Consider the following 25,917-nt stretch of genomic DNA (forward strand, 5'->3'; position numbering starts at 1 on the left):
GCTCCATCTATCAGACTGACTGGTCGGAGGTTCGAATCTAGGGAGAGTGCAGATGAGCTCCGTCTGTCAGCTCCAGCTCCCCATGCGGGGACATGAGAGAAGCCTCCCACAAGTATGGTAAAATATCAAAACATCCAGGCATCCCCTGGGCAACGTCCTTGCAGAAGGCCAATTCTCTCACACCAGAAGCGACTTGTAATTTCTCAAGTCGCTCCTGACATGACAAAAAACAAAACAAAACAAAACAGTGGACTTGAGAAACACTAACCCCACCCTTTCAGAAAACCAAGAAATTGCTTATTTTCCATATAGCATGTTAGACAGAGAAGAAAACAAACCAACATTTATTTTTGTTCTCATTTTCTTTAGAATATTTTAATATTGAAGCCCAAATTGTTATTTTGGGGGGAAATGGAAGGACAGGGAGCAAACATGTAGACAGAACAAATATTTTCCTTTCCTTTATAATCTTGTTATCAGCTACTTTTGTATGCAACGTTTTCTTTTTTTCCCAAAAAAATAGACAAACAGCACCATTGATGAAAAGCATGATCCCTGATTTCTAAACCAAACACTGTCTCTTAAAAAGAACGTAAAAGTTTCAAATGCTTCTTTTCACTCAGTCACATTTAGTCAGGTAATAAAGCAAGCATAACAGTAAACCGTAGCAATGCTGTTGAAATCAACTCCCCCCTTCCGAGAATGTGAAGAACTTTGTCCTATGGGAATATATTTTTATTCTTTGGTAAAGGACTGAGAGGAGGCGTGTGTTTCCCTATATGTGGATGCAAAATATCCATGCATGGGAGGGATATCCTGACCCACATCCATGTATATTCCTCATGTGAGTCAGATATGGGTTGATTTTGCATTGCTCTTATCCTGGGCAGGAGAAATACTACCCCAAAAAAGGCATTGAGTGGCTAGTGTCAAAGAAATGTAAACATTCAAAATACTGACAAATTAAAAAAATATACAAAACCTAGTACCAAAAATGTCAATTGATTTAGGTATTTGTAAAGCAGAAATAATAATAATAATAATTTTACAGCAGTACAGGAGAATTATGGCAACAAAGTAAAGCACTTTTTTGTAACATTCATGAACAGTACAAATACAACAAAGTATTCTACAGGCTAAATTATCTTTTAACTATCAAATATAGTACAAAGCGAAATATGTGCTATAAAAGCAGCAGCTCCTTTAAATTAGAGGAAAAATACTATTTTTGTTGGTTTTACAACAACAAAGTATGATGACTGAAGACAACAGGGTTCCCCCCATTTAGGTTCAGAAGCATTTAGCTACACAGGTCCATGATAATCCACTGAAAATGTATTTGGTCTTTCTCCCAGCGTTGAACAGAACTGCTTCAGCCAGACACAGAAAGCCACTCAGTGTCTAACTCATGGCCTCACATGGGTAAGCTAAGATGAACCTGCAAGGTGGTGATTCTGAGCTTTTATCATGAATGTTGATCCTGGGCCTTCACCATACTATGCAAAACCAGAGACTATAACAATTTCTCTGAAATAGTGTGCGTGTTTGTAAGGGCTGCAGCATAAGGTCATTTCACTTTAGAAACTGCATTATAAAGCACCAATATGCACCAGTTTAGGAGAAACTGAGCAAGAAAATCCCATGGTCCTGAAAATAGAATCCAGTAATTCACCCTGACAACACATATCACTTGAAAAGGTAATCTATAGTACAGAGGAAATACATTTTTGCTTTATGGCTCAACCTTTTCCCCTCCTCCCTAGCCCCGATTAATTAATTTCATGCACTAAACCACAGAGGGTAAATGGAATACAAAATCAGGAATGTCTGCTTCCTCAAACCCTTTATCTTATTTCAATAAAGGGAATATAGACTTTTGAGATTAGAAAACTATTGGCAGGAACACAAAATGAATGTAGCAAGTGCCCAGACATTATGTACATATTTTAGGGATGCATGGGTAATTTTTTAAAAAGGAAAAAGGAAGAACACAACAGAGACTTTTAATCTCACTTTAAAAAGTGCTGCAAACAAAGTTGGGGAAACTGGGGAAAAATTATACATTTTGTTCCTCATTGCCAGCTGGGAATATATAAGGAATATGTCTACACCAGGTCATTTCTGCTTGGTTTCTCACTGGAAAGGGGCCTCATACAATTTGCACATTATACCATCTCTTGTTTTAAACTATTGACAATCAGCACTCCACTTACTGGGCTTTTCGGTTCATACAGTAATTGTGTTGGTCAAAGTATGCAAGTGGTTTTACTCACTGCAACTACATTGTAAAGTGGGAATGACAGTGATACATTCCCATACACCAGTGGTTCTCAATGTATGGGTTCCCAGGTATTTAGGCCTACAACTCCCAGAAATCCCAGCCAGTTTACCAGCTGGTAGGATTTCTGGGAATTGAAGGCCAAAACATCTGGGGACCCATACATTGAGAACAACTGCCATACACCCATGCTTTAAAACCAAACAGATGTTCTAAGATACACCTACAAAGATATTGTAATGATGTATTGTTCATATACATACATACTTGTAAAGCATACTGCCCAGAGCAAACATGGCTGCCACACAAAATAACCCCACTTTGAACTGGGGGAAGTATTTTGTGAACACTTTTTCCTTCTGAAATTCGATACATAACTAGGCCCCAATCATCATGGAAGTCAACATACGACAAAACCACCAGCACAGCAGAACTAGGTAGCACCGATCTAGTTGCCCAGATGGATTCTTTATTGCTTACGCTTATTCAAGCTGGGCATGAAGTGATGCCATCTAGTTGCTAAATCTCTCATCGACATCTTCACTAGACGAGTTCTGATTAGCTGGGACCACATAAGTATTTTAAGGTGAAAAATAGGTGAAAAATAGCAGCAAATAGTAGGAACGGAATATCAACCTTAAAACATACAGAGGTTTAGAAGACAGCTTTCACAGAACTTGAGAAAGTCATTTGGGGGATGGAGATGCTGATAGCATGCAGAATCTCTCATCTGTTATTTAAAATAATCAGTTACACATAGACATCCTCATATTTGAACAATTCCCAAATAATGTCTCTTATTTTGACTTTTGTTTCATATCAGCTCAAAATTCCAGGGAGACAACTTGAGGTCTTTGTACTTATTGTTTTAATGTATGAACAGATACATGAGGTCTCTGTTCTGAAGAGGCCATAATTTTGAGAGGAGGAGAAATATACTGAAAAGATAAACAGTGGGACAATGTGAAAAAACATATGACAAAAAGTGCTGGTGCAACATTCCCATCTATAACCACTCCTCTGCTGAGTTATCAACTGTCACATTGCATTCTTTGCCCACCTATGCCTGGTTTCCCTTCCATGGTTTTATATCACATGAACTGAGCATGAGTGAATCCAGTGGAATGGTACGAAAATTTGGACAAAAATGTGGATAAAAGACAAGGAGAACACAAAGTTAACAGATGACTTATTTTCTTCTAGACAAGGAACAATTATTACAAGCCACTACTGCCACCATCAGGTATTTCTAAATAGTAAACCAAATTAATTGCAGGTGGAACATCAAAAAGCAGCAGCTTAAATATAGGGGTAAACTGGGACAAACATATCTACAACCATTTGTCCAATGCTCCCATTTATATATTCTGAGTAATTCAATTGTCACCACCCTATCCTCACATACGCACACACAAACACACACATATCATGACAGGAACGATTTCCTCATCATTACCCATATTTTCCTGCCATATTCTGAGAGCCAGACTATATTTGCGTGTTTAAAATTTGTTTGGCTGCAAACATGCAGAAAGAGTGTGTAGTGTATCTGATTTTTATTCAAAAGGGGGCGAACATGAGAAGGATGCCCTTTGGCTTCTGCTCATCTCTCTCCTATACTCAGATATAAGTCGAAGCACTAAGCCTGAGAAAATGGCAATGCTCACTGTGCATTTTGAAGAGTTGTAGTTAAGCATGGGAAAAAAAAACTACTCCTAAGCTACATGTAACCACTGAGGGACATGAGGTTGGTAGGAGGGACTGTGAGAACACAAGAATAAGGCTAAAGTGGTAACAAACTACCACTTTCACTGTTAAAATAAGACATCAACATGGTCTTTTTCCAACCCTAACAGAAGTACTACAGAACCTCTCTATAATATATCTTTAGCCACAACATAGGTGAAAAAGGATGTACTCTGGAGAAAACAAAGCCAGTCACATTCTGTTTAAGACCACAAGACTTAATCCTGGATGTGTTTATTGGGAAGTACCATATATACTCATGCATAAATGGACCCATGTCATTTCACAGAAAAGGGGAAACACTAATGCTGCCTGATGGAGCCAGCCACCCTTGACCATTGCCACCATATTCCCACTCAGGCTTTCCAAAAGGCCAGATGAAGTGCCACACAGAGAGAGGAGAGTGTACTGGGGCTTCTTTTAGTCTCTCCTGCCTTTCTCTCTCTATAGTCAGAGCATGGGATGGCTCCATTTTTGATGAGAGTCAATGTATAGTACTCATATTGACCTGAAGAGCCCCCGGTGGCACAATGGGTTAAACCCTTGTGCTGCCAGGATTGAAAATCCACAGGTCAGAGGTTCGAATCCAGGGAGAGCGCGACTCCCCATGCAGGGACATGAGAGAAGCCTCCCACAAAGATGGTAAAACATCAAAACATCTCGGTGTCCCCTGGGCAACATCCTTGCAGACAGCCAATTCTCTTACACCAGAAGCAACTTGCAGTTTCTCAAATCACTCCTGACATGAAAAAACAAAACAAAATATTGACCTGTGGATAAATCAACCTAGATTTTTGTATTTTTGTAACTAAACATATTAAACTTATACATGAGTATATTGGGTACATTTACTGTCAGTTTGATGGGGCTTACTCTCAAGTTAGAATGTGTAGAACTGAAGTCTTAAGTGCTTCACATTCACTGGATCATGTCCACACTTCTCTGATGAACTTTTGAAACTACTAAGACAATGCTTTCCTAGCCGTTTCCTCTTGGGATAAGTAGAAAACATTTTTCTAGTTCAATCCTGTTTCCTGTGATCATTTGATTAAAGAAAGAATATACACTGATATAAACCAGTGTATTCAGACATAAACTGAAATTGAGATTTCATCCACTATATTTAATCACCATACCAAAATTCTATGTAAAAATTCTATTTAATTTAATTAAGCATGTAAGCATATGCATGTTTATCAATGGCTCTGCATTGCCATTTTTAACATTAAAAGCATGGTTTTTCAAAAACAATATCTTCCAAACTCATCTAAAAGTGCTCAAAATATAGTGTTATGAATCTTCTAAAAAAGAGTGCTTTAGACGGAAAATATCCCATTGTATGATCATAACCATCTAGTCTTCTTACACAGAATCATAGACTCATGGAGTTGGAAGAGACCTCCTGGGCCATCCAGTCCAACCAAAGCCATCTGTTTGCTATGAAAACAAAACAAAAATCCTGTTAGCTTTTTGGCTAAAGGAATGTACTCTATGCCAATCCATTAAAATGTGTGGAGGGGACTGAGAGTGAGGATGGCAGATTTCACATTAAGTATGGTCTCACATGAACATAAATATAATTTACAAACAGGAGATACTCTCTAAATGCCTGGAAATCTTTGTGGATTTTTTTTAGTAACAAAAGATGATACAGTACATTGTGTGTATATTTTAATTTATGTTTATTGCCCTCATTACATTAATACTTTGGAATAAAAAAAATACAGGGCTGTTTATTCCAAATGATAAAATATCAGTATTGGGAGATTTTACTGCAGCACCTTGCTATTATAAATCTTTCATGAGTAGGGGAAAGGATTTGCCAATTTTTTGCATGGGTTGCCAGGCATTAGGTGAGTCAGGCTCTATTGTGTGGGTAGGAATGATGTATTTCTCAAATGTTTACTTCATTATGGTGGTTAAATTCACATGACAGCATGCAAGTAACTTCCACTACATTTTATGTACTCCTTAGCAAATCGGGCAGGGAGAGTCATTTCTTTTTAGATAATCAAGCATCTCCTTTTGTCAGGCTCCACATTTTTATCCCTTTTTAATATTTTACTTATTGGCGAAAAGAACGTAGCAAATGCTACAGCACTCCTCTAAAGGCCTGGTCGCTATTATGTCAACATAAACCAATACTAAAGTATCCCTTTAAAGTCTTCTCATTGCTCTAACCAGCTAATGCAATACTGGTAGCATGAACTCTCTTCACACACATACACACACACACATACACACAAAGGTAACAAGGAAAATTGATAATTTAAATATACCAACTTGTAAACGTATTTTAAAAGACTGTAAATCGCTTTTGTTTTTTGCTTTTTGGGATCTACACTACCAGAATTAGAAAAAAAAGGTTTAAGTTTCAGGCTATTTGAAATGATATCACTGCTCCAAACATGCTAGTCCATTTACATCTATATGTTGGTCTTCTCCCTTTGGGAAAAAAATATAAGTGAGGTTTGGGGAAGAACAATGAGCAATGCATTCTAATAGCTCTAGTTATTCCCCTGCCCCAACTTCTAAAATCATGCAAATTCCAATCACAGGTAATCTTTGTAACCTGCCTTAATTAATTCTTCATACAACTTGCCATAACGGGATCAAACATATCAATATCAGGTTGCCTAAAATGTCTTGTTCCTTCTTGCTGCTTATAAATCAATCATGGATGGCCAATATGGCTTAAGGAATGCAATAGCTATTATAATCTGCTATTGCTAAAATAATCCAATTTATTCCCATTGTCTTTCCCCCCTGATTAGGGCTTCCTCTGCCCTCTATCCAGCACAGAAATTTGGTCAGTAAGAAACTTGTAATTATTTTCCCAGAAGATATGTTATGTTTACAAATGGTAAAAATGATGTTTTGCACTGTGGGCACATAAACAGGCATGGAAATGCAGTTTGGCTGGCTTTTGCACAGTAAGAAAACTTGTTTTATCATTTTTTTTGTGGGCAAATGATTCAATGGGGTTGTTCCTACCAAGGAGAGCCATGCAAGCAGAAATATGTCAATTCTAAACCAAGCTTCCCCTATTGATATATTGTACCCGGATACAAAACAGCCCTACACATTCCAGTTGTCCCACTTTCCCTTTGCTGTCCATGGCTGAGCAGGGATACTGCACCTCTGGTTCAGATTCTACCTCACAACTAAACAGGCTACACACAATTTGGAAGGGCCTATGCAGTCATCATGGCAGAAGGCGCCACAGCCTTTGCACACAATCATGGCTTTCAGCCGACAAGAGCATTTCAGTTCCAGCTCATCCGCACTGCTGCTGTCAGCAAATTTCTGAACCGGAATCTGAGTGTTCTGAATAGATAGGCTTGAGGCAGTATTTGAACTACTTCCTAAGATTCCAATGGATTTTTCAATGGCAGATGCTGCCCTTTTGAAGCTTGTGCTACCAAAGTGTATCGTAGGGTAATTTCCACAGAGCTGTTGCTGCGGCGGCGGCTGCGGCGGTTGCTGAGTCTGTATTTTCTGAGCAGTTAATTGGGCAAAAGGCTTCTGGGGCTCAGAAAGTAAATAGGATGGGAAGTCGGCATTTTTCAGCGCAAAGGCTTTCAACTGTTCTTTCACTTCGTTCTGATCGTAAGAAGCTTGTTTCATGCCTAGCTCACAGCTGCTGCTTAAACCTTCCTCAAAAGAAACAGGTTCCGATTTTATATTGCTACAGACGCTTGCCGGCTGAGGCCAACTAAGTCTTTTAGTGGTTTCCATAGTAACTGCCGGTTGTTTGTGATCAGATGGAGCTTCTGCATTTTGGGAAGGAGGGGGTGGTGGGGGTGGTGGAGGAGGGGGTGGTGGTAAAGGGAGAGGTGGGTGTACTAAGGGCTTATTGTGCAGTGTCTGTGAGGCACTAGGAATGTCATCACCTTCTTTCATCTGAATATTAGGGGAAAAAACACTCGCCAGCCTAAGCTGGTGAGGAGCTGTGGACATGTTGATCTCTCCCAATGCCTTCTGCTCCAGGTGCCTACTGAAAGTAAAGCTGTTGCAGCCCAGTGGGGCCTTTAAGTTGGCTTGCATCAGAGCTGCTGTAGTAGGAACAGGGCCTCGGGTAGCCACTGGCATTTGGTAGAAGTGCTGTCTATGTGAGGTACTGGCTTCTACGTGGAAACTGCCATTTTTGTCCACACTGAATAAGTTCTGTTGGAAACTGCATGCAGGCAAGGGCCTCTTTTGCTGCTTGATTTCTGGGCTGTGTGCAATCCTGCTCTGAATGCTATGTTTGCTTGGCCACTCTTGCTTAAACATTTGGCCATGTCCAAGTTGGTTCATGCTGGAAGTGATGATGCATGGGCCCACCTTCATGTCTGTGTCCATGGACAACTTCCCAGGCTCACATTTCACATCCCCTGTTGTTCTGGCCACTCGCTTTTTGGGATGGCTCTCCCGCTTTCTGATTTGTAGTGGGGCTAAGTTGCCTGCAGTAAATCCTCTGCCATCTGGGTTTGGAGAGTTGGAAGGATTTTCAACCATATTTCTCTCAGATGTTGCTGATTTACATACTGAGGTAGTCTGCAAAGGCAAGGGAAGCCTGTTAATTTCTAGCTTGGCTCCTAACCTTGGCTGTGGCAACACTTTTTCCAATGGCAAATTGCCTTGCAGGAGCTGTGTCACTAAAGGATTGTTGGCTTCCACTGAAGACAAACGGCAGCTTGAGTTTCCAATATTTGTAACTCTTTTGAATGTTTCACTTGTTAACGACAAAGAGTTCTCCATGGCACCAGTAACAGATTTCTTGGAGCTTTGTGCTGCATGTGCACTTGTGGCTATTTCTGAAGACTGGAGGGGCATTTCAGGTCTTGGGAAATCTTCAGTGTCCATCCTAAAGCATTTGTCAGACTCATTAACTTCTGACTTAACAGGCATGGCAATGCTTGTCACAATGTTCCTGGAATGCATCTCATTCAAGTGTATGAAAGCTGAAGGTTCTGTTTTGACATTTTTTAAACAGTTTTGCTCAGTGTATTCCTTATGCTTACTTGGGTTAAGATGACCTAACAAAGACTGGTCAGTGTTCATTGCTTCATCCTTATTCCAGCGGATTCTGCCACCAGGAGTATAAGGGTTGGCACAGACACTCACTACTTCACTTTTGAAAGCCAAAGGTCCTCGCAATTGTTCTGAAAAACTTTGGCCAGAAGAAACATCCTCAAGTCGTTTGTTTTGAGGCAGAAGAGGCACTTCTCGAAGACTGGTGCATGCTGTTTGCAGATGTTTGCCATCTTGCTTTGTTTTACCAGTAGTGAAGCCAGAACCATGCTCTGGATTTTCATGAGTAAGCAGCTCTGGCCTACTTATTACAGACACTTGAGGACAGGCTACATTTTGTAAGGCGGTTTCTGTCCTGATCTGCCGGGTCTGCATATCTGTGCTGTTTTCAGAGTTTTCGGTTGAAATACCCAGTGACAAGTTTGAATTTATTGTTGTTGTTGTGTGGTCAACAATGACTTTACAAGGTATAGATCTATTCATAGGTGCTCGTGAATAATCTATGGAGGATTTCCCAGACATATCTAAATGAGTTCGTATTTGAGAATTTCTCTCCATAGCATCCGAACCCATTTTGGTGGGATTCTCATAAGAACCTATTGTCACCATATTACCCACAAATACTGAAATGGAAGTCCTGCCAACAGGATTGGCTGCACGATTTGCTTCACTGCAATGTAAAGCTGCCCTAACAGTGGTGGTATTTGATACAGAACTTGTGTCACTGGACCCAGTTATGGCTATCTTATCAGAAGAATATCTATTTGCAGATCCCACTGGAGGAATCAAAACAGAGTTACCAACCAAATGATTTGGCAAATTACTCGCAATAGTTGAAGTTGGCACGGTGGTATACTGGCTGGAGATGGCATTGTTTGCATTGCTGTTTGGCACTGGCAATCTTTTCTCATCTAAGGAATTTGTCAAGATTGTACTATCTACTGTGGCTGGAGCAGTGTCATTTTCAACACATTTTGGCAGGAGAGCTATGCATGGAGTGTCAGCTCCCTGAATGGATTTCAGCATGGTTATACTGCAAGCCTTTGTGTCTGTACTTTCAACAGACATTAAGACAGAGGACTTATCAACAGAACTGACAAAAGGAAGTTCCTTAATTGCTCCTGACATAGCAGTGCTACACACAGACACAGGGACTGAATTTTTATTATATAGCACTGACACACTGTTACTTTCTGTAGAGGTAGATGAAAGCATTTTCTCACACAACTGAGACACAGGTATATTTTCATCAGAATTGTGAACAGAGATGTCAGTACTAGTTTCTGGTAAAGTAGTGGCATGAAGTGGCTGCTGCAATAAAGCAGGGGCTTCCCGAAGGTGAGCAGACTTGTTGCTAGGAGACCTGCAGTTAGGATTGACTATAATTACGCCAGTTGAAACTTCAATTTTTGTTTCAGAAGAAGCAGAGATCTCTGGCGCTGATGGAACTTCCTTGGGGGCATGTTGAGTCTTGGTTTCTTTATTATTCTGGAGCAAGTGTGCTCGTGCTTGGTGCTTTGCAAACAACTTGGCCTTTGTCTGCTCCTTGATATGTGCCAATGTCCTGGTCTTTCCACCTTCACAGGGGCTCCCTAAGCCCCCAGAGACAATGCTTGCAGCCGCAGCAACTGCAGCTGCAGCGGCTGCCTCCCTCTGAGCTCGGGCTTGCTGGGCTCTTGCTTTGATATCTGCCAATGTTCTTGCCCCAGTGTTTCTCCCACTGCTAACTGAGGTACTCGGAGAAGATCTAGGTTCTGGTTTGGAAACAGGCTGGCTCTTGATGATAAAAGGTGGACCAATTTTTGAAAGTTGTATCTGAAAGGGAAACAAAGAAATCAAATTCAAGAATTCTAACATATAATAACTCACTTTATAGCTCATGCAACAATCCATATTGGGGCAATAGAAAATAATAAAAAGAATGTACGTATACTTTACTAATTAATTCCAGCCATGAATTCACTCTGTCACTAAAGGGGACAATTAGCTGTCTGTCACAAAGAGGCCCCTATATATGTCCCTCTGGGCAGAATCCAATGCTTTGCTTCCATAAATGGAGGCAAACACCTTTTAAAGTAGATTTTCTGTGTCACCAAGAGCTGGAAGGGTGACAATCCAACTCTACCATGAATGTAGCATTCCATTTAACCTTTTGTGTATATTATTTTTTAAAATTTCATGGAAGGTTATTTCTGCATTCAAACTGCATACTGCAAAAGTGTATTCACTGGGAGATAATTTGTTCTGTGCAGGTAACAAGTAGAACAGCAGGTGGCATAGAAAGTCAATTTCTAAATTGCAAACCAAGTCTCAGTTAAAATGACCCCCCCCCCCCCAAGTATTTTATTCTAGTTTACTATCAAGGCTTTTCTTCAGTTCTGTTAAACACTGTAAATAAGGTTATGCTTATAATATTTTTAAATCCTGCGTTCTAGACCAAATCAGGACGACTCAGACTGATTTAGCCAATGTGTGAACTGAAACAGGAGTCCCTGAATGTGACTTAATTTGAATTGGACATTTCTGAAGATCTAGCTACCAGATTGCATTCAAAAGGACATGTAGACATAGCCAGGAGAGCCTCTTCAAAAATAGTACCTTTCTTTCTAAATTCTCTATATATGAATAACATAGGGTGAAAAGATTGTAATCAATAAGAAGGCAGTACAGTTTTGTAATGGGAAAGTTTTGCTTCAAGTCACAGTGAATAGCTTTTGCAGAGTTGAAGGTGAGGGCCTGTCCCTCTGCTTGGCAGGACTCAAGCCTATCTTGCCTTTAGCATCTGCTATTTATTTTTAATCCTGTTTTAATGCTCGTATATTTGTATATACTGTATTTAATCATTATGCAGATGCTATTATGTTAAGCTGCTTCGGGGGAGATAAAGCAGGGTATAAATGTTGTTGTTGTTGTTGTTGTTGTTGTTGTTGTTGTTGTTGATGATGATGATTCATGGTTCGGTGCTGTTTGCTAGCTCTCTATCCCACAAGCAGGAGTACTAAAATAATATTTCTTGATCATGAGGAAACCTGAAGTACTACAGGGTGTTTCTCTCTCTTGAAACTGAGTATTCTACATCTATAATTGTCACATTGAATTGTGATTTAGATGAAAGCAAAGCAAAACAAAATAAATAATTAGTTTAAAATCAATGAAGTTTTAAAGTATTTTTGTTTTCATAGCGGCCCATTCTCTTTTCTGTTTTTTTGATATTTTACATGCTATTTCGTTAGACTGACCTTCTATGTGTCATTTTTATACAGATCTACCCAAAAGTTTATTAAGGGTAGACTCATATATGGAAATCACTCTCTCCCCCCAGAATCAAATAGAATAGAAAAATGCATTCTACCCCAAGCTCTACAGCTATTCTTCTCATTCATGGGGAGGTGACTGCTTTTTTTGCATAGACAACCTACTATTCTTTATGTTTGTTTCACAACAGTTGAACATAAACAAACTACAGGCATAAACATGATTTTTTGAGGTCCTCGAAGGATATTCTTGCACAAAGTTCCCTGTACCTATTATTCTGATTCACAGTAGCCTTGATGCTGCTTAAAAAAGGAACTATAGCTGCAAATTACATCTACTTCTGTCAGGATATACCAATTATTTGCCATTCCACAGGATGACAAAAAATAAATTAAAAACATAAACCTCCTATTGCTATTTGCTTGAAAAATAACAGACACAATCTGTCTGATAATAATTTCATCCAGTTTAGAATTCGGAGGAAAGGACCAATATGTCAGTCTTCAGTGACTGTCATTGGAAGACCAGAAGACATGAAGATTTAAAATCGGTATCAAGACTGAGATATGCACTAGAGTAGAATAAGGTGGTCTTCATATCAACGTTTGGCTGTTTTTCAGATCTTGAAATCAGGGACCTAATTGAATCTTGTGGCTGATGCACATCCCTATTTGTGGGACTGCAGTACTTTTTGGACTTTTGATCTGAGCATTTGCAATAGAACATTTTGTCATGATCCAAATAATTGCATTGTAAGTAAACAATAATGAATAGGTCAAAAGAAAAAACAGATATTGCATGTATTCTTGTATTTAGTTTGGAGTATTTATGTCTGACCCTTGGTGTATACTTCTGAACAATGGATTTGCTAGGAGCGCCATATTTAAGAGAAAATGCCTACATCTGAAGCTTTTTTAACTGTACCAATAACTTCTTCTATCATGGTCATTTATTGTCTTAGGTCAAGGCTTTTTTTAAAAAAAACAAAAAAAACCCTATTCTAAATCAATGTAACAGAAACTGATGGCATGAATCTTACACCACAGTTTAAGTTCTAGCATGGATGCAATGCAATCTACTTGGGTTTTTCTCTGAATGCATTAGTATATGTAATGGCAAAGCCAATACTCAGAAAGCTCTGTCAATAACACTATGTAACAAAATTTGAAAATGTTTCTGTTACTGGTTTCAAAGTGTTATTTCCTGTTTAATTGTGTGGTACTTACTTTGAAAGTAGTTGTCATACTCCAGAAATTTCGTTTTTGGGGTTGCCAACTACTATGTTGAATTGTTTGAGACTCTATGAGATATTCATAGCAAAATGTGCTGCAGGATATCCCATAAAAACAAGGAAGTGCAGTTTAATAAACTTTCCACATGTTTTTTTATAATAGAACCAATTAGAAAATTACATGTATCATGTTACAAACTGTAATCTTTAGAATCGTTTTCTAATTATATGTATACACACACACACACACACATATACACAGAGTATTTCATCATGGTAGTATGCAGGTTTAGGTACTAGTGTGTCAATTCTTCATATGACTTCATATGGAAATCTTTCTACTAGCAGCTGGCAATTAAACTAGCATCTCTGTATATATGAAAATGGATTGTTGTCAGATGCCAATTACTTACTGGCAGATACCAATTGTATTTGTAAGTGGAAACCCATGTAGGAAAAGATTAATTATCTTGATTTTTTTCTCTTAAATGAACCCAACATTCAATATCTTCCAGATAGTGGACATAGTAAGGTTTGTTTTACTGTTCTCCCTGCCCCTCGGCCATCTGTTTACCTTAAGAGGTGGAACCCTTGGCTCCTCTCTAGGTGGAGGCTCTCTTTCGGATGAACTTGTTGAGGTATTTCGATGAGACTGGTCATCTTCAATTCTTGCTCGCTTCTCTTTGCAGATGCCAAATCCATAGTGTTCAGCAGTCTTCCTCTTTGGAATCTCCAGGTCCCTGTTTTCACCTCTTGTTTCTGGTGATTTTGTAGCTTCAGATGATTTTGAAGAATGGGAACCTTCAAATCGACTCTGTGTACTTCCTTGAAGCTTGTGAGATTTGCTTCTGCCCACTTCTGAGAACTTTTCTGATGATGATGAGGTATATAGCTTATCATGAGATTTAGATGGAAGAGATTCAGCATTTTTGCATCCTCCAGCTTCAGTCAGAACAGATACTTCCAGCTGAGGGATTGCACCTTTCTTTTCAGTTCTGTGCTGGACACCATGGTTTCTAATTTTTATTACTTCTGGGGGAGATCGTTCTGCAATAGAAGAAATAATAGTTTTTTCCATTTCAGTGTGCAACTTACATGCTTGATTTGTGAAGTTTCTAGACTGGGATTCTTCTACTGCTGAACCTTCAGGTATGTCAGTTTTCATTGTTTCTGATGCACTGTGGGGCTGTTTCTGTTGTGACTCAAGATTTTCTTCTTGCGAAGCATTAGAAATTGAAAAGGTTTCTTCTTTTACTGATGACATGGATTCTTCAGATGAACATGGTGATTTTCTTTGCTGAATAAACCTTTCAGTCAATGGGGAATCAGAAAGCGGAGATGCTTCTGAAGGTAACAACAAACTATTAGAATGAGATGTTTCAGAAGCTAAAAGAACAGAAGAGACTGAAGAGGTTTCAGATGTCAGGGGCAAGTCAGACATTGGTGAGGTTTCTGATGGTAAAGGTAAATTAGAAACAGGTGATGCCTCTGAAGTTAGAGGCAAATTTGACATAAGAGATGCTTCTGAGGTTACAGGTGAGGCAGGGATTGGAGATACTTCAGACATTAAAGATGTGTTAATATGATCATCAATAGGTTTTTGTTGACTATCAACTTCAGGATTTTCAGTGCAAGATATGTCAGATGAACAAGCTGTTTCCAGAGATACTGGAGTGCAAGGTTCCTCTGAAGTAGACTGTGTGTCACCTCCAGGAGATGCGATACTGATAGATGGCTCCTCTGGGCTTTCAGAGGAAAAGGATGTTTCAGAAATGCAAGCATTTTCTGATGACTGTTCATCAGGGTCACTTTGCAGCTCCATGTGTACAGCAACACTCCCACCAGTGAATAAGGAGCCATTTAGGACAGGAGAATATTTTCCATGAAGACTTAGCTCTTTTGAGGCATCCACATCTTTTTCTTCCATGTTACTTATAGAGTTTGTAGATGAAGCAGACTGTGAAGGGGATAAGCTATTTTCCAGCTGATCAGTCATGACTGCCATTTCTTCCTGGGAATAGTCCACTCTCTCTTCTACTTTAATTTCAACATGAGACAATGTGCTCACTACATTGTTTATCACAAAACAGGATTCAGAGTTCCCTGTGAGTGGTATAATTTCTGTTTCTTCATTTGTATCATTGGGGCTAACTAGCTGTTCAGAGCTCACTTCTTCTGTTTTATGGATCTCCTCTTGACATTCACAGATACTTGTTTCTACCTCCTCAGCAATCTCTTCTTGAATAACAGATTCTTCCGGTATTAAAATGTCTTCAGCTATTAGATCCTTGGATGAAATATGTTCCATATGGCAAAGTGATTGACAGAAATCTCTTTCTGCCAAAAGTGGTAGCTGGTTGGTTTTCTCTTCATGATCATCAAAAGTTGATTCTCCTGAAGGTCCTGGCAATTCTGAGGACTCACGTGGTGAACTCTCTTCATCTGCATTATTGTTTTGGACAGATGTAAGCTTCATAGACTCATCTATTGACATTCCAAGCCTAGTCATAAATCAGAAAATAAAATTACCCAGTTATCACACTTCAAATATCCTCTATTTCAGAAAGAAAATCAACTTCATTATATCAAAAGTAAAATATTGGTCATGTGAATATATAGAATAAGAGAACTAAGATAAATCAGCCATTTTGGTAATTATAGAAAAAAACCCATCTGCATGTCACCATGGATTTTCAAATGCTATATTGGAAAATATTAAATGATTCATTTTAGACTGCATTCACAAAACACTGCTTTTAAAAAACAAATATAAAATTACTTACCTTTTCAACAACAACTGTAAGAGATGCCCATAGTTAAAAGTTTAATACTGAGCAACAATACAACAATTTAAAGACAATATGTTATTTCAGAATCCCAAACTGAAAATGGGTTTTCTGAAAAATTGGAATTCCTATCTTGAGAAAAAGCTGCCAAACACTGTTATAGAACTGGAATTATTAACTGCAGCAAGAGAAGCTGGTAACTCTTGGTTGATTCTGTATGAAAAACTGGTGCAAACTCCCTAATTTTATACAGCATCTGTTTTGATAACTAACAAGTAAGTTAACTCAGATTATGTTAATTCCAGCAAGTCCGTTTGTTCCAGTCTGTTGAACAAAAAATAATTTCAGCTATTTAAAAATGTTGAAAATAACCTAGCGTTGAGTAAATTAGGACTTTTGGAAAAGTCAAGCATGGCTGTCTTCAAAGTTAGCAGTACAAAATACATGTAACATCGCATTGGAAGATCCACAGGCTAAATCCCATGTTAATTCCAACTAGAGCAGACCCATTGAAATGAATGAGATTTATCAGTTAATCCCTGTAAATGCTGATCTGCCCCAATCACATTTAAAATATAAGAGCAGTAGAAGATAATTTAACACTACTCTAGGAATGTGGCAAATGTTTGTCAATATTTGCATCTTCAATCAAAATATAGTATCTCAAAGCCTGGTTTCTCCCACCAGCTACACAAATTGGGTTGTGATAGCAAAGGTGAATTTTGCTGGCAGGATAGCAATGGAAAAAAAGTTGGGTATGCAAAACTGTACAAACCCATACCATTTTCAGCTCTGCTTTTGGATGCCCCTCCTCTTGGTTCAGTTTTTGGGAAATTTGGGAGAGTTTTTTTCAGATCCATAATTCAGGATTCAGAGGTACATTTTTGTTCTGGGAAGATTTGGTCAATTGGTGCCTGCCAAGTTTCAAATCATTTTGCTGATCTGCTGATTTTTGGGAAATTCTAAAAGTATTTACCAATAACATTTTTATTTAAAAACAACCCACAATATAGGTTTCTGCAATTTGAAGTCCAAACTAGTGTGCTCCACAGGAAGGCAGGGGAATGGACAGAGCCAGGCCTGTGATTGGTTGAGAAATGTGATGCAGCTGGCTGCGTTAAGGATCATTCGGGGTGGTGTTGGTAATTTTTCTGGCTATCGGAATCAAACATGCCACACTTGTAGGACACATTTATAACAACAAGCCTGCCAAGTTTCAATTCATTTCACTAATCCACTGAAGTTTTTGAAATTTTTAAAGGTTTTACAAATAACATAAAACAAAAACAAAAGAGGTATCCACTGGAATTTCTTCACAGCAACAGAATAGGAGTAGGTAATAATTCTGGCCAAGTTTCAGAAAGATCCACTCATCCACTGAGTTTTAGGAATTTTTTTCCAATGTAAGCACCTTGGGCCAATCACATTCTCTCTGTCTGAGAGGCTTGAAAAATTATTTTTTATGGCTATCAAGATGCAACTTGCTACACTAGTGCGCCACATTTACAACTGCAAGTCTGCCAAGTTTCACAACATTTCACTAATCCACTGATTTTTGGGATTTTTAAAAAATGTTTTTACCAATAACATTTTATTTTAAAAAGACCACAGGAGGGGTTTCTGTTATTTGAAGTCCAAACCAGTGTGCACCACAAGAGGGGAGGAGAATGAATAGAACCAGGCCTCTGATTGGCTGAGAAATGTGATGCTGCTGGCTACATTCAGGAACATTTAGGGGAATCATTTCTCCATCATTTTTAGGACTATCAGGATGAAACTTGCCACACTTGTAGGACACATTTATGAATGTGAGCCTGCCAAGGTTCTAATCATTTCACAAGTCCACTAATTTTTAGGAAATGTTTAAAGTTTTTACAATAGCATTTAAAAAACACAAGAGGGGTTTCTGGGATTTGAAGACCAAGCCAGCATGCTTCACAAGAGGGAAGGAGAATGTACAGAACCAGGCCTCTGATTGGCTGACAAACAATGGCACAAATGTGGCTTGCTGCTCAGCCCCATGGAGAGATTGCTGATTGTGCTTGCAAAACAAACAAATGGCCAAAATAGTAATGTGAAAAGTAAGTCCAAAACAACAAATATTTCAGAATTTTTTAGCTGAAAGATTAGGTGGTCTATTTCTCATTCTGGGAAGGCTCTGAAGAGGTCCTTCCCAGTCCATTTCTGGTGGCTTGGCTACCAAATTTCCGATATTATCCAGATTCTGAATCGACCAATGGAATTTCACACACCCCTAGAAAAAAGTGGTTGATGAATTGTTCTGTTCTCCCAACCCATCTGTATTTTCAACTGCATCCCATTCCCAACTTTAAACACAACTTGAACAAAACTGCATTAAAGATAAGGGCTGAGATGGTGCTATAATTTTATCCAATATATGCAACAGGATTGCTACTGCTAACACTGTTAATCAATTAAAATTACACTACCCTCCCAGTTTATCCAGCAATACAGAAATTACCGTGTCTGCCCACAGAATTACAATTTAGGCATGAGAGACAGGACAAAGGCCTGAAAAATAAGTGGTGAAGAGAGAGAGAAAAGGCTACAGTGGCCCAGGAAGGCATTTCTAAATTAATGGACTAGAACTGCTGCCTTTATTAAATAGGGAGTTTATATTGACTACACCATCAATTATAACTTAGGAAACTAAACTTACATTATATTGGTATTAATAATTTTGATCTTTTTAAAATCTGGGATCTGTGTCTTTATATTGCTATATATTTTAACTATGCTTTATCTGGCCCTGAAAAGAATAAGAATATTTAAATCATAAAAAAATTCTATATGAGAGACAAATTTTATATGTTTAAGTACACATTATTTACCTTTCTGGGTTAAAGTACATAGAAGTACCCCTTTCCTTTAGCTTTCCTTTTGATACTTACTTTTCTCCATAAAATCTTTCAAAGAACCTCTCTTTCCAGGGTTCAGTTTTCTTTTCCTTTTCAATTTCCTGTCTGATGCGTAACTGCATTTCAGGAGTAAATTCTCCTAAAAGAGAGAATCAATGGGGTATTGAATATAGGCTCCCAAGGTTTGGGGTAAAGGTGCAGTTGCATGTTGAGTGAGATTCTTTGCAGAAACTCCACTTGAATATGGGTTGGTCAGACATGGCTTGGATGATTGTGATTTCACAGATTATTTCCAGATTGCAGTGCGTATATCCAAGCACACACACCATCTCTTTCAAAACACCATTATACAACTACAATCTCATGAAAGCTATGGGTTACTGTTCTCAATGGTCCCCCAACTTGTGAAGCTACTATTCAAGTGTCACGGGGGCACTGTACCATATATTATAAAATATAAGCCAACCTGAATATAAGCCAAGGCACGTAATTTTACCACTGACTCGAGTATAAGCCTAGGGTGGGAAATGCAGCAGCTACCGGTAAGTTTCAAAAATAAAAATAGATATCAATAAAATTACTTTAATTGAGGTATCAGTAGGGTGTTTTTGAATATTTACTATATTACAAAGAAAAACAGTAAACTAGCCCTGTAAGTGGAAAAGTAGGGTCCATGAAAACAATATGGTATGAACAACAACAACAATAAAAATAATACTTCATTTGTATCCCGCCCTATCTTTTCATGGGGACTCAGGCCTGCTTATAACATAGTAACAGGCAAACATTCTATGCCTATATAAACAATGCAAAGCTAAGTATAGATCTATAATTATATATACTAACTTCACATGTGCATTTTCCCTTGAAATATTTGCAAATCCTATCTCTCTATATGCATTTCACTCCTGCAATACTTGCAAGCCCTATATATCTATGTTTATATCCATCCAGACACCACTCTCTCTAGATGTGTGTGTGTGTGTGCATTTCCCTTGCAATATTTGTAAGCCCTATATATCTATATTCATACCTATCTCATGTCTATATATATTTGTGTGTGCATTTCCCCCTGTAATATTCACAAGCCCTGTTGTTGTTGTTCATTCGTTCAGCTGTCCTCGACTCTTCGTGACCTCATGGACCAGCCCACGCCAGAGCTCCCTGTCGGGCGTCACCACCCCCAGCTCCTTCAAGGTCAGTCCAGTCACTTCATTGATTCCATCCATCACTTCATTGATGCCATCCATCCATCTTGCCCTTGGTCGGCCCCTCTTCCTTTTACCTTCCACTTTCCCCAGCATAATTGTCTTCTCTAGGCTTTGCTGTCTCCTCATGATGTGGCCAAAGTACTTCAACTTGGTTTCTAGTATCCTTCCCTCCAATGAGCAGTCAGGCTTTATTTCCTGGAGGATGGACTGGTTGGATCTTCTCGCAGTCCAAGCCACTCTCAGAACTTTCCTCCAACACCACAGTTCAAAAGCATCTATCTTTCTTCTCTCAGCCTTCCCTAAGGTCCAGCTCTCACATCCGTAGGTTACTACAGGGAATACCATGGCTTTGACTATGCAGATCTTTGTTACCAGTGTGATGTCTCTACTCTTTACTATTTTATCGAGATTGGACAAGCCCTATATATCTATATTCATATCTATCTATCTAGACACCTATCTATATATAGATAATTATATCTATATAGAATTTGCAAAGACTTGAAAGCATGTGAGGGGGAAATTCATATAGAAAATATTATGCACACACACACATATACACACAGATATAAGTACCTCTATATATTTATCAATATCTGTATCTACATAGAATTTGCAGAGACTTGCAAACATGTGAGGGGAATATATATATATATATATATATATATAATGTATACATATAGATACAGATGTACAGGTACATAGAAATCTCTAGATATCCATGTGTATATAGGATTTGCAAAAACCTACAAACATATTAGGGTAAAATTCATATATAAAATTAATGTATATAGATAGACACACAGATAGATCCAGATAATATATAGGTGCATAGGGATTGCAAAGGTTTGAAAGGGGACATGCCTATATATCTGTAGGAGAGATTAACAAATATTTCAGGGGGAAATGCTTTTATAAGATTAATTTCAAGAGCTTCTCTTCCTCTTGAGCGAATGAGGGAGGATTTGGAAAAGAAAACAGACTGATAAGGAAGGGGGAGAAGAGAGAGAAATAAATCACTTATAGCAAGCAGTAGGCTCCAGGCTCCACTGCCTGCCTGGCTTGACCCCATTATAAGATGAGGGAGGGTTTTTCCACCCAAAACAAGGCTGAAAAGCTCAGCTTATCTTCTAGTATATATGGTAGTAGATTAGAACCCTCAAAAGTATTATTTGGATCATTAGCTCTAGTATCACTAAAATATATTAGTAGAATTTAGTCACATGCATTTCGGTTTCTAAAGTTGATACTGATCAAAATGCATGTCCAGATTTTAAATAAGGTCAACCAAATGGCTTTCCAGGGCCATGTATAAATAAGCAGGCATGCTCAAATAAATTTGAGAATGAACGATGGTAGTATATATGTAAACGTCTTGTCACATTACATTTTCACTTACAAAAACACACATTTACAGTGTGAATATTTGTATTCATCACAGAAGAAAACAGCTCTTCAGAAATGAAAATTCACTATTTGGTTAAATCTAATAACAAGTAGAAAATTACCTTCTGCCAATCGTTGTTTCCACCCTTGTGCTGCATATGCAAAGAATTCATTATTTAGAGCAGAACTACTGAGGCGCAAAACTCCATCACTTCCCATCTAGAAAATAAGCGAGTGGTAGCAAAAGATACCATCAGAGGTTGTGTCAAATAAGAGTACATAAGAATACAGCTCCAATTATATGAAAGAGGGAAGGATAAAAAGCAGGAATAACAAAAGGGAATAATCTCCTCGTTTTTAAATAGCATTTTCATTATAATCGTCATAATAAATGCAAGTGGCCTAATCCTGAAAAAGTGTGCCTACATTAATGAAAATCATACACAACTTATTTTCACAGATTATGCACATTTAGTCACAAAGATCCATTGGATTCAATAGGTTTACTCACATGTAAGTGTTTAAAATTGCAGATTAATTTAGCTTATAATGTAGCTCCAGCGCTATATTAAAAGCAAGTGAAACCAAAAAATGTGAAAAGAGTGGAAAGAACAAGTAAACTGAATTTATAATGTCCAATAATAGTTATTAATCATTAAACAAAAAGATGTAGGGATTTCCAGAAAGCTATTTTCATGTCCAACAATTTATTATTAGATTCTTAGTAATGGTAATTTTATATAGGATTAATATACTTACTTTTATTTATTTAATTATTTTAATTTGTGCCATTTTTGTAAGTCACTCTGCAACAAACAACAACAAAACCAAAAACAATAATATAAAGTTTAAAATATTAAATATGAACTTCAAAAGAAATAAATTGACCAACAAAATTGCTCTGGGTACAGATTCCAAGCCAGTAAAACACAATGGTCTCAGGGACATAAGATTTCCTCTACTCTCTTTTGATGAATTTCACAGTGTTGATCTTCGGCTGCGCAGGGAAATCAAAAGGGCAGTTGAAGGATGAGTGGCTTCATGATTAAAATAAGACAAACATCTGGATATAAGAAGCACACACAAAATACGAATTCAAATATGGGAAAATTTATTTAACCCATGTAATTTTTCTGCAAGGTGAATTAATGAAAGTGGGAGCAACGTGGAGCAGCTGAGGCAGTTGGTCGCCTCCAAATCTCCCTAGTTTCTCATGGGTGAAAACACTTGGGCACCCAGGAGGAACCCATTTATATTTGGGTTGCTCCCAGGTGTGTCACTTCAGGAAGGTTAACTCAAGGGTCATTACCTTCAGGCCACATGACCTCTATTGAGGGTAAAAACCCAGAGGTCACCTCCAAAAATAGTCTAGGTGCAGGACACACAAGGGCAGTTCTGGATTTCTGCCCTTCACCAAATAGGTGCCATACATGCTCACAGTGTTCCTTCTTCCCACCCATCCCTATTTCAGACACCATCCCAGCCAATTTAACAGTCCATTTTGAAAGTGTATTCTAGGCAAAAGGAGTGAAAGTCCTACACAGCTCCAAAGTGACCAAAAGCTTACATAGGCAGGTGGGTTGGTGGGCTGACAAAAGGGCAGTTGAGTGAGAACTGACAATGGTCCAGCAGGACTACCCAGTGAATTTTAAATCATGAATTTTAAATGTACATTTGATTAGTATATAATTATAATCTTTGTACTTTGTTTTTAAATTTCTTCTTCCTGGTCTCTGTGAATACACATATATGGGTTTACTGTGCCTGCACAGACTCTAACTGAAAGCTTCCCAAGCTCTGATTTTCAATTTTTGGAAGTAATCCCACCCACTCCTCCCTAGGGCATAAAAGGCGCCCTAGCCTCATGCTCCTTCGTCCCTTTTTTCTGCCACCACTCTCTCTGGAACTTTGCTTGCATGAATCACATGCCTTTCTAAGATGTTGATGACTTGCTTCAAGCACTGTATCCAATGTGCATTGAAAATCCCTGAGTCTGAAGGCCATTCCAAGTGCCTTCTCTGCTTTGGAGAGAACCATGTGGTCAGTTCATGCCAGCATTGCTAGGCCTTCACAGCTCAGACCTGCAAGAACACGGTGTCTAGGTCTAAAACATTCCTGTACCAACAGGTCCTGATTCCATTGACCTCTATGGCACCATTGACATCATCAAAGGCCCTTCTAAAAGCTTGACCACTTTGAAGGCCTTGCAGGCTTTGAGCCACTACATCTGAGGCCTAATATGTCCCACTACAGTCCTCTTCCTCCTCTACTTTGAGAGTAGACAATGTGACTTCAAAGTGATTTATCGTGCCATTCATCACCTTCCATGAAACTGTCTCAACGTCCATGTTTGCCCCCAGAATCTGTAGTGGAGTCCTTTTTGAATAGTGAGTTACAGGACTCTCCTTCCTGATCAATGTACACTGTTGTCTGGGCCCCAATCCAACCCCAACCACCCCTTGATGTCTCCGTCAATGGGAAGGAACTTTTCCCATTAACGGAGACATCCCTGAAAAGGGGCACCAGACTTCTTGCCCATCCAGAGTGGTCCAAGGCTCAGCATTGAAGCAAGGCTTGGTCACACCACCACAATCTAGAGCACCGGAAGCCCATGTGGTAGCTATAAAGAGTCCACCCCCTCAGATCCTCCTGCATGTGGCACACTAGTCCCACCACTCCAAAAAGAATGACCTCAAACCTGAGTCTGTTGAGTCTGTGTGCTCTGAGTCAATATTGTCCTTTGATCTCAACCTCTCAATGGACCCAGATACTTACTGCATGGCTCCACCCTCTCTCACTGGACAATGTGCAAGCCTTTTTGGATCAGATGCTCCAAATGGCCGAGGCATTTGGCATGGAAGTGAAATAAACCTCTAAAGCTGTCAACGACCAGGTCTTTAAGAGGGTCCAGGCTGAAGCCCCAACAGTCACATTACTCCCATTTCTGCCATATCTACTAGAAGTTACCCAAGCATCCTGGACAACTCCATCCTCCATACCACCACCTTTGAAAAAGATTGAGGCCTGGTACTGAACTGATGATGAGGGTCACAGCTGGCTAGCCAACCATCCTGATCCGAACTTGGTCATGGTGAATGCCTCTCAGTCTTCAGCCCATCAAAAACTTGGCTCTGGCATACAGGGAATGAAAGACATTTGACTCTTTTGGGTATACACTCTACTCAGGAGCTTCCCTGCTCACAAGAATTTTCAACTATGGGGCCTGCATGTCTGCATATCAGCAACTCCTTTGGGAGAAGGCACAGCCTTTCCATGCTCAGCTGTCAGAGGAGTTTCAAGCAGTGCTTCCTATGATGCGGCAAGAAGCTTCCTCCCTGGCCCATCACCAGATACAGATGGCAAAATACAACGCAGACACAGCTGGGGAGATGATTTTCCATGCCATTGTCATCCAATGACATGCCTGGATTGGCTCCTCTGGCCTGTCCACGGCCTCCCAACAAATCATCGAAGATCTTCCCTTTTTTGCCTTAGGCCTGTTCAATACAGGCACTGATGACAAGTTGAAATCTAACCAAGATGTCAAATTCCTTGCCGCACAGTACATATCTCAATGACTGACTGCTGGTGGCCTGGCCACCAACAACTCTGCAATCCCATATGGACTTCACCCTATCTCTCCTCAAATCATTGGGTCTCCTGCTCAATCCAGAGAAATCAAACCTTGCCCCAGCAACAACAATAAAATTCATCAGAACAATGTTTATCCTTAAGAGAGATTTAACATCCTCCAGAAACAGATTGCACACTGTTGGGAATGAGTGAGCCATGAGTAATCCAGGTCCTTCTTGGCCACATGGCATTAATGGTAGATGGGCCCCTATGCCCATCTTCACCTCCGGCCATTGCATAGTTTATCCATCACTTCATCTCTTGCCTACATCACAACTTCCAGTTCGTTACCATTCCAAGAGCGGTACTTCAAACTATTGGCTAGTGGACCTGTTTCGACAATGTTTGCCAAAGGGTCCCCTTCCACAAGTCACACCCAGAGGACACAATCACAATGGACTCTATCTACAGGAACCTCACGGTCCAAGACCATAGTTTGCCCATGACTCTTCTAAAGTGTCATTAGTGAAAATTCTGGTGCTACAACGAGAGGAAC

General features: G+C 39.2%; 1 protein-coding gene across 8 annotated transcripts in view; it reads right to left on the reverse strand.

Moving 5' to 3' along the window:
- Positions 1-1,987: 1,987 nt before the first annotated feature.
- ASXL3 (ASXL transcriptional regulator 3) overlaps positions 1,988-25,917 on the reverse strand; it is a 145,902-nt gene continuing 121,972 nt past the window's right edge. For all 8 annotated transcript variants that reach the window (XM_060775237.2, XM_060775235.2, XM_060775236.2 and 5 more), the window contains 4 exons: positions 21,911-22,007; positions 19,225-19,330; positions 14,101-16,027; positions 1,988-10,855 (listed from right to left, as the gene is read on the reverse strand). In XM_060775237.2, the coding sequence (XP_060631220.2) occupies positions 7,178-10,855; positions 14,101-16,027; positions 19,225-19,330; positions 21,911-22,007 (5,808 nt within the window). In that variant the 3' untranslated portion in view covers positions 1,988-7,177. The remainder of the gene's footprint in view (positions 10,856-14,100; positions 16,028-19,224; positions 19,331-21,910; positions 22,008-25,917) is intronic.

Source organism: Anolis sagrei, chromosome 4 (assembly GCF_037176765.1).
Source record: "Anolis sagrei isolate rAnoSag1 chromosome 4, rAnoSag1.mat, whole genome shotgun sequence".
In the NCBI taxonomy this organism is placed as follows: domain Eukaryota; kingdom Metazoa; phylum Chordata; class Lepidosauria; order Squamata; family Dactyloidae; genus Anolis; species Anolis sagrei.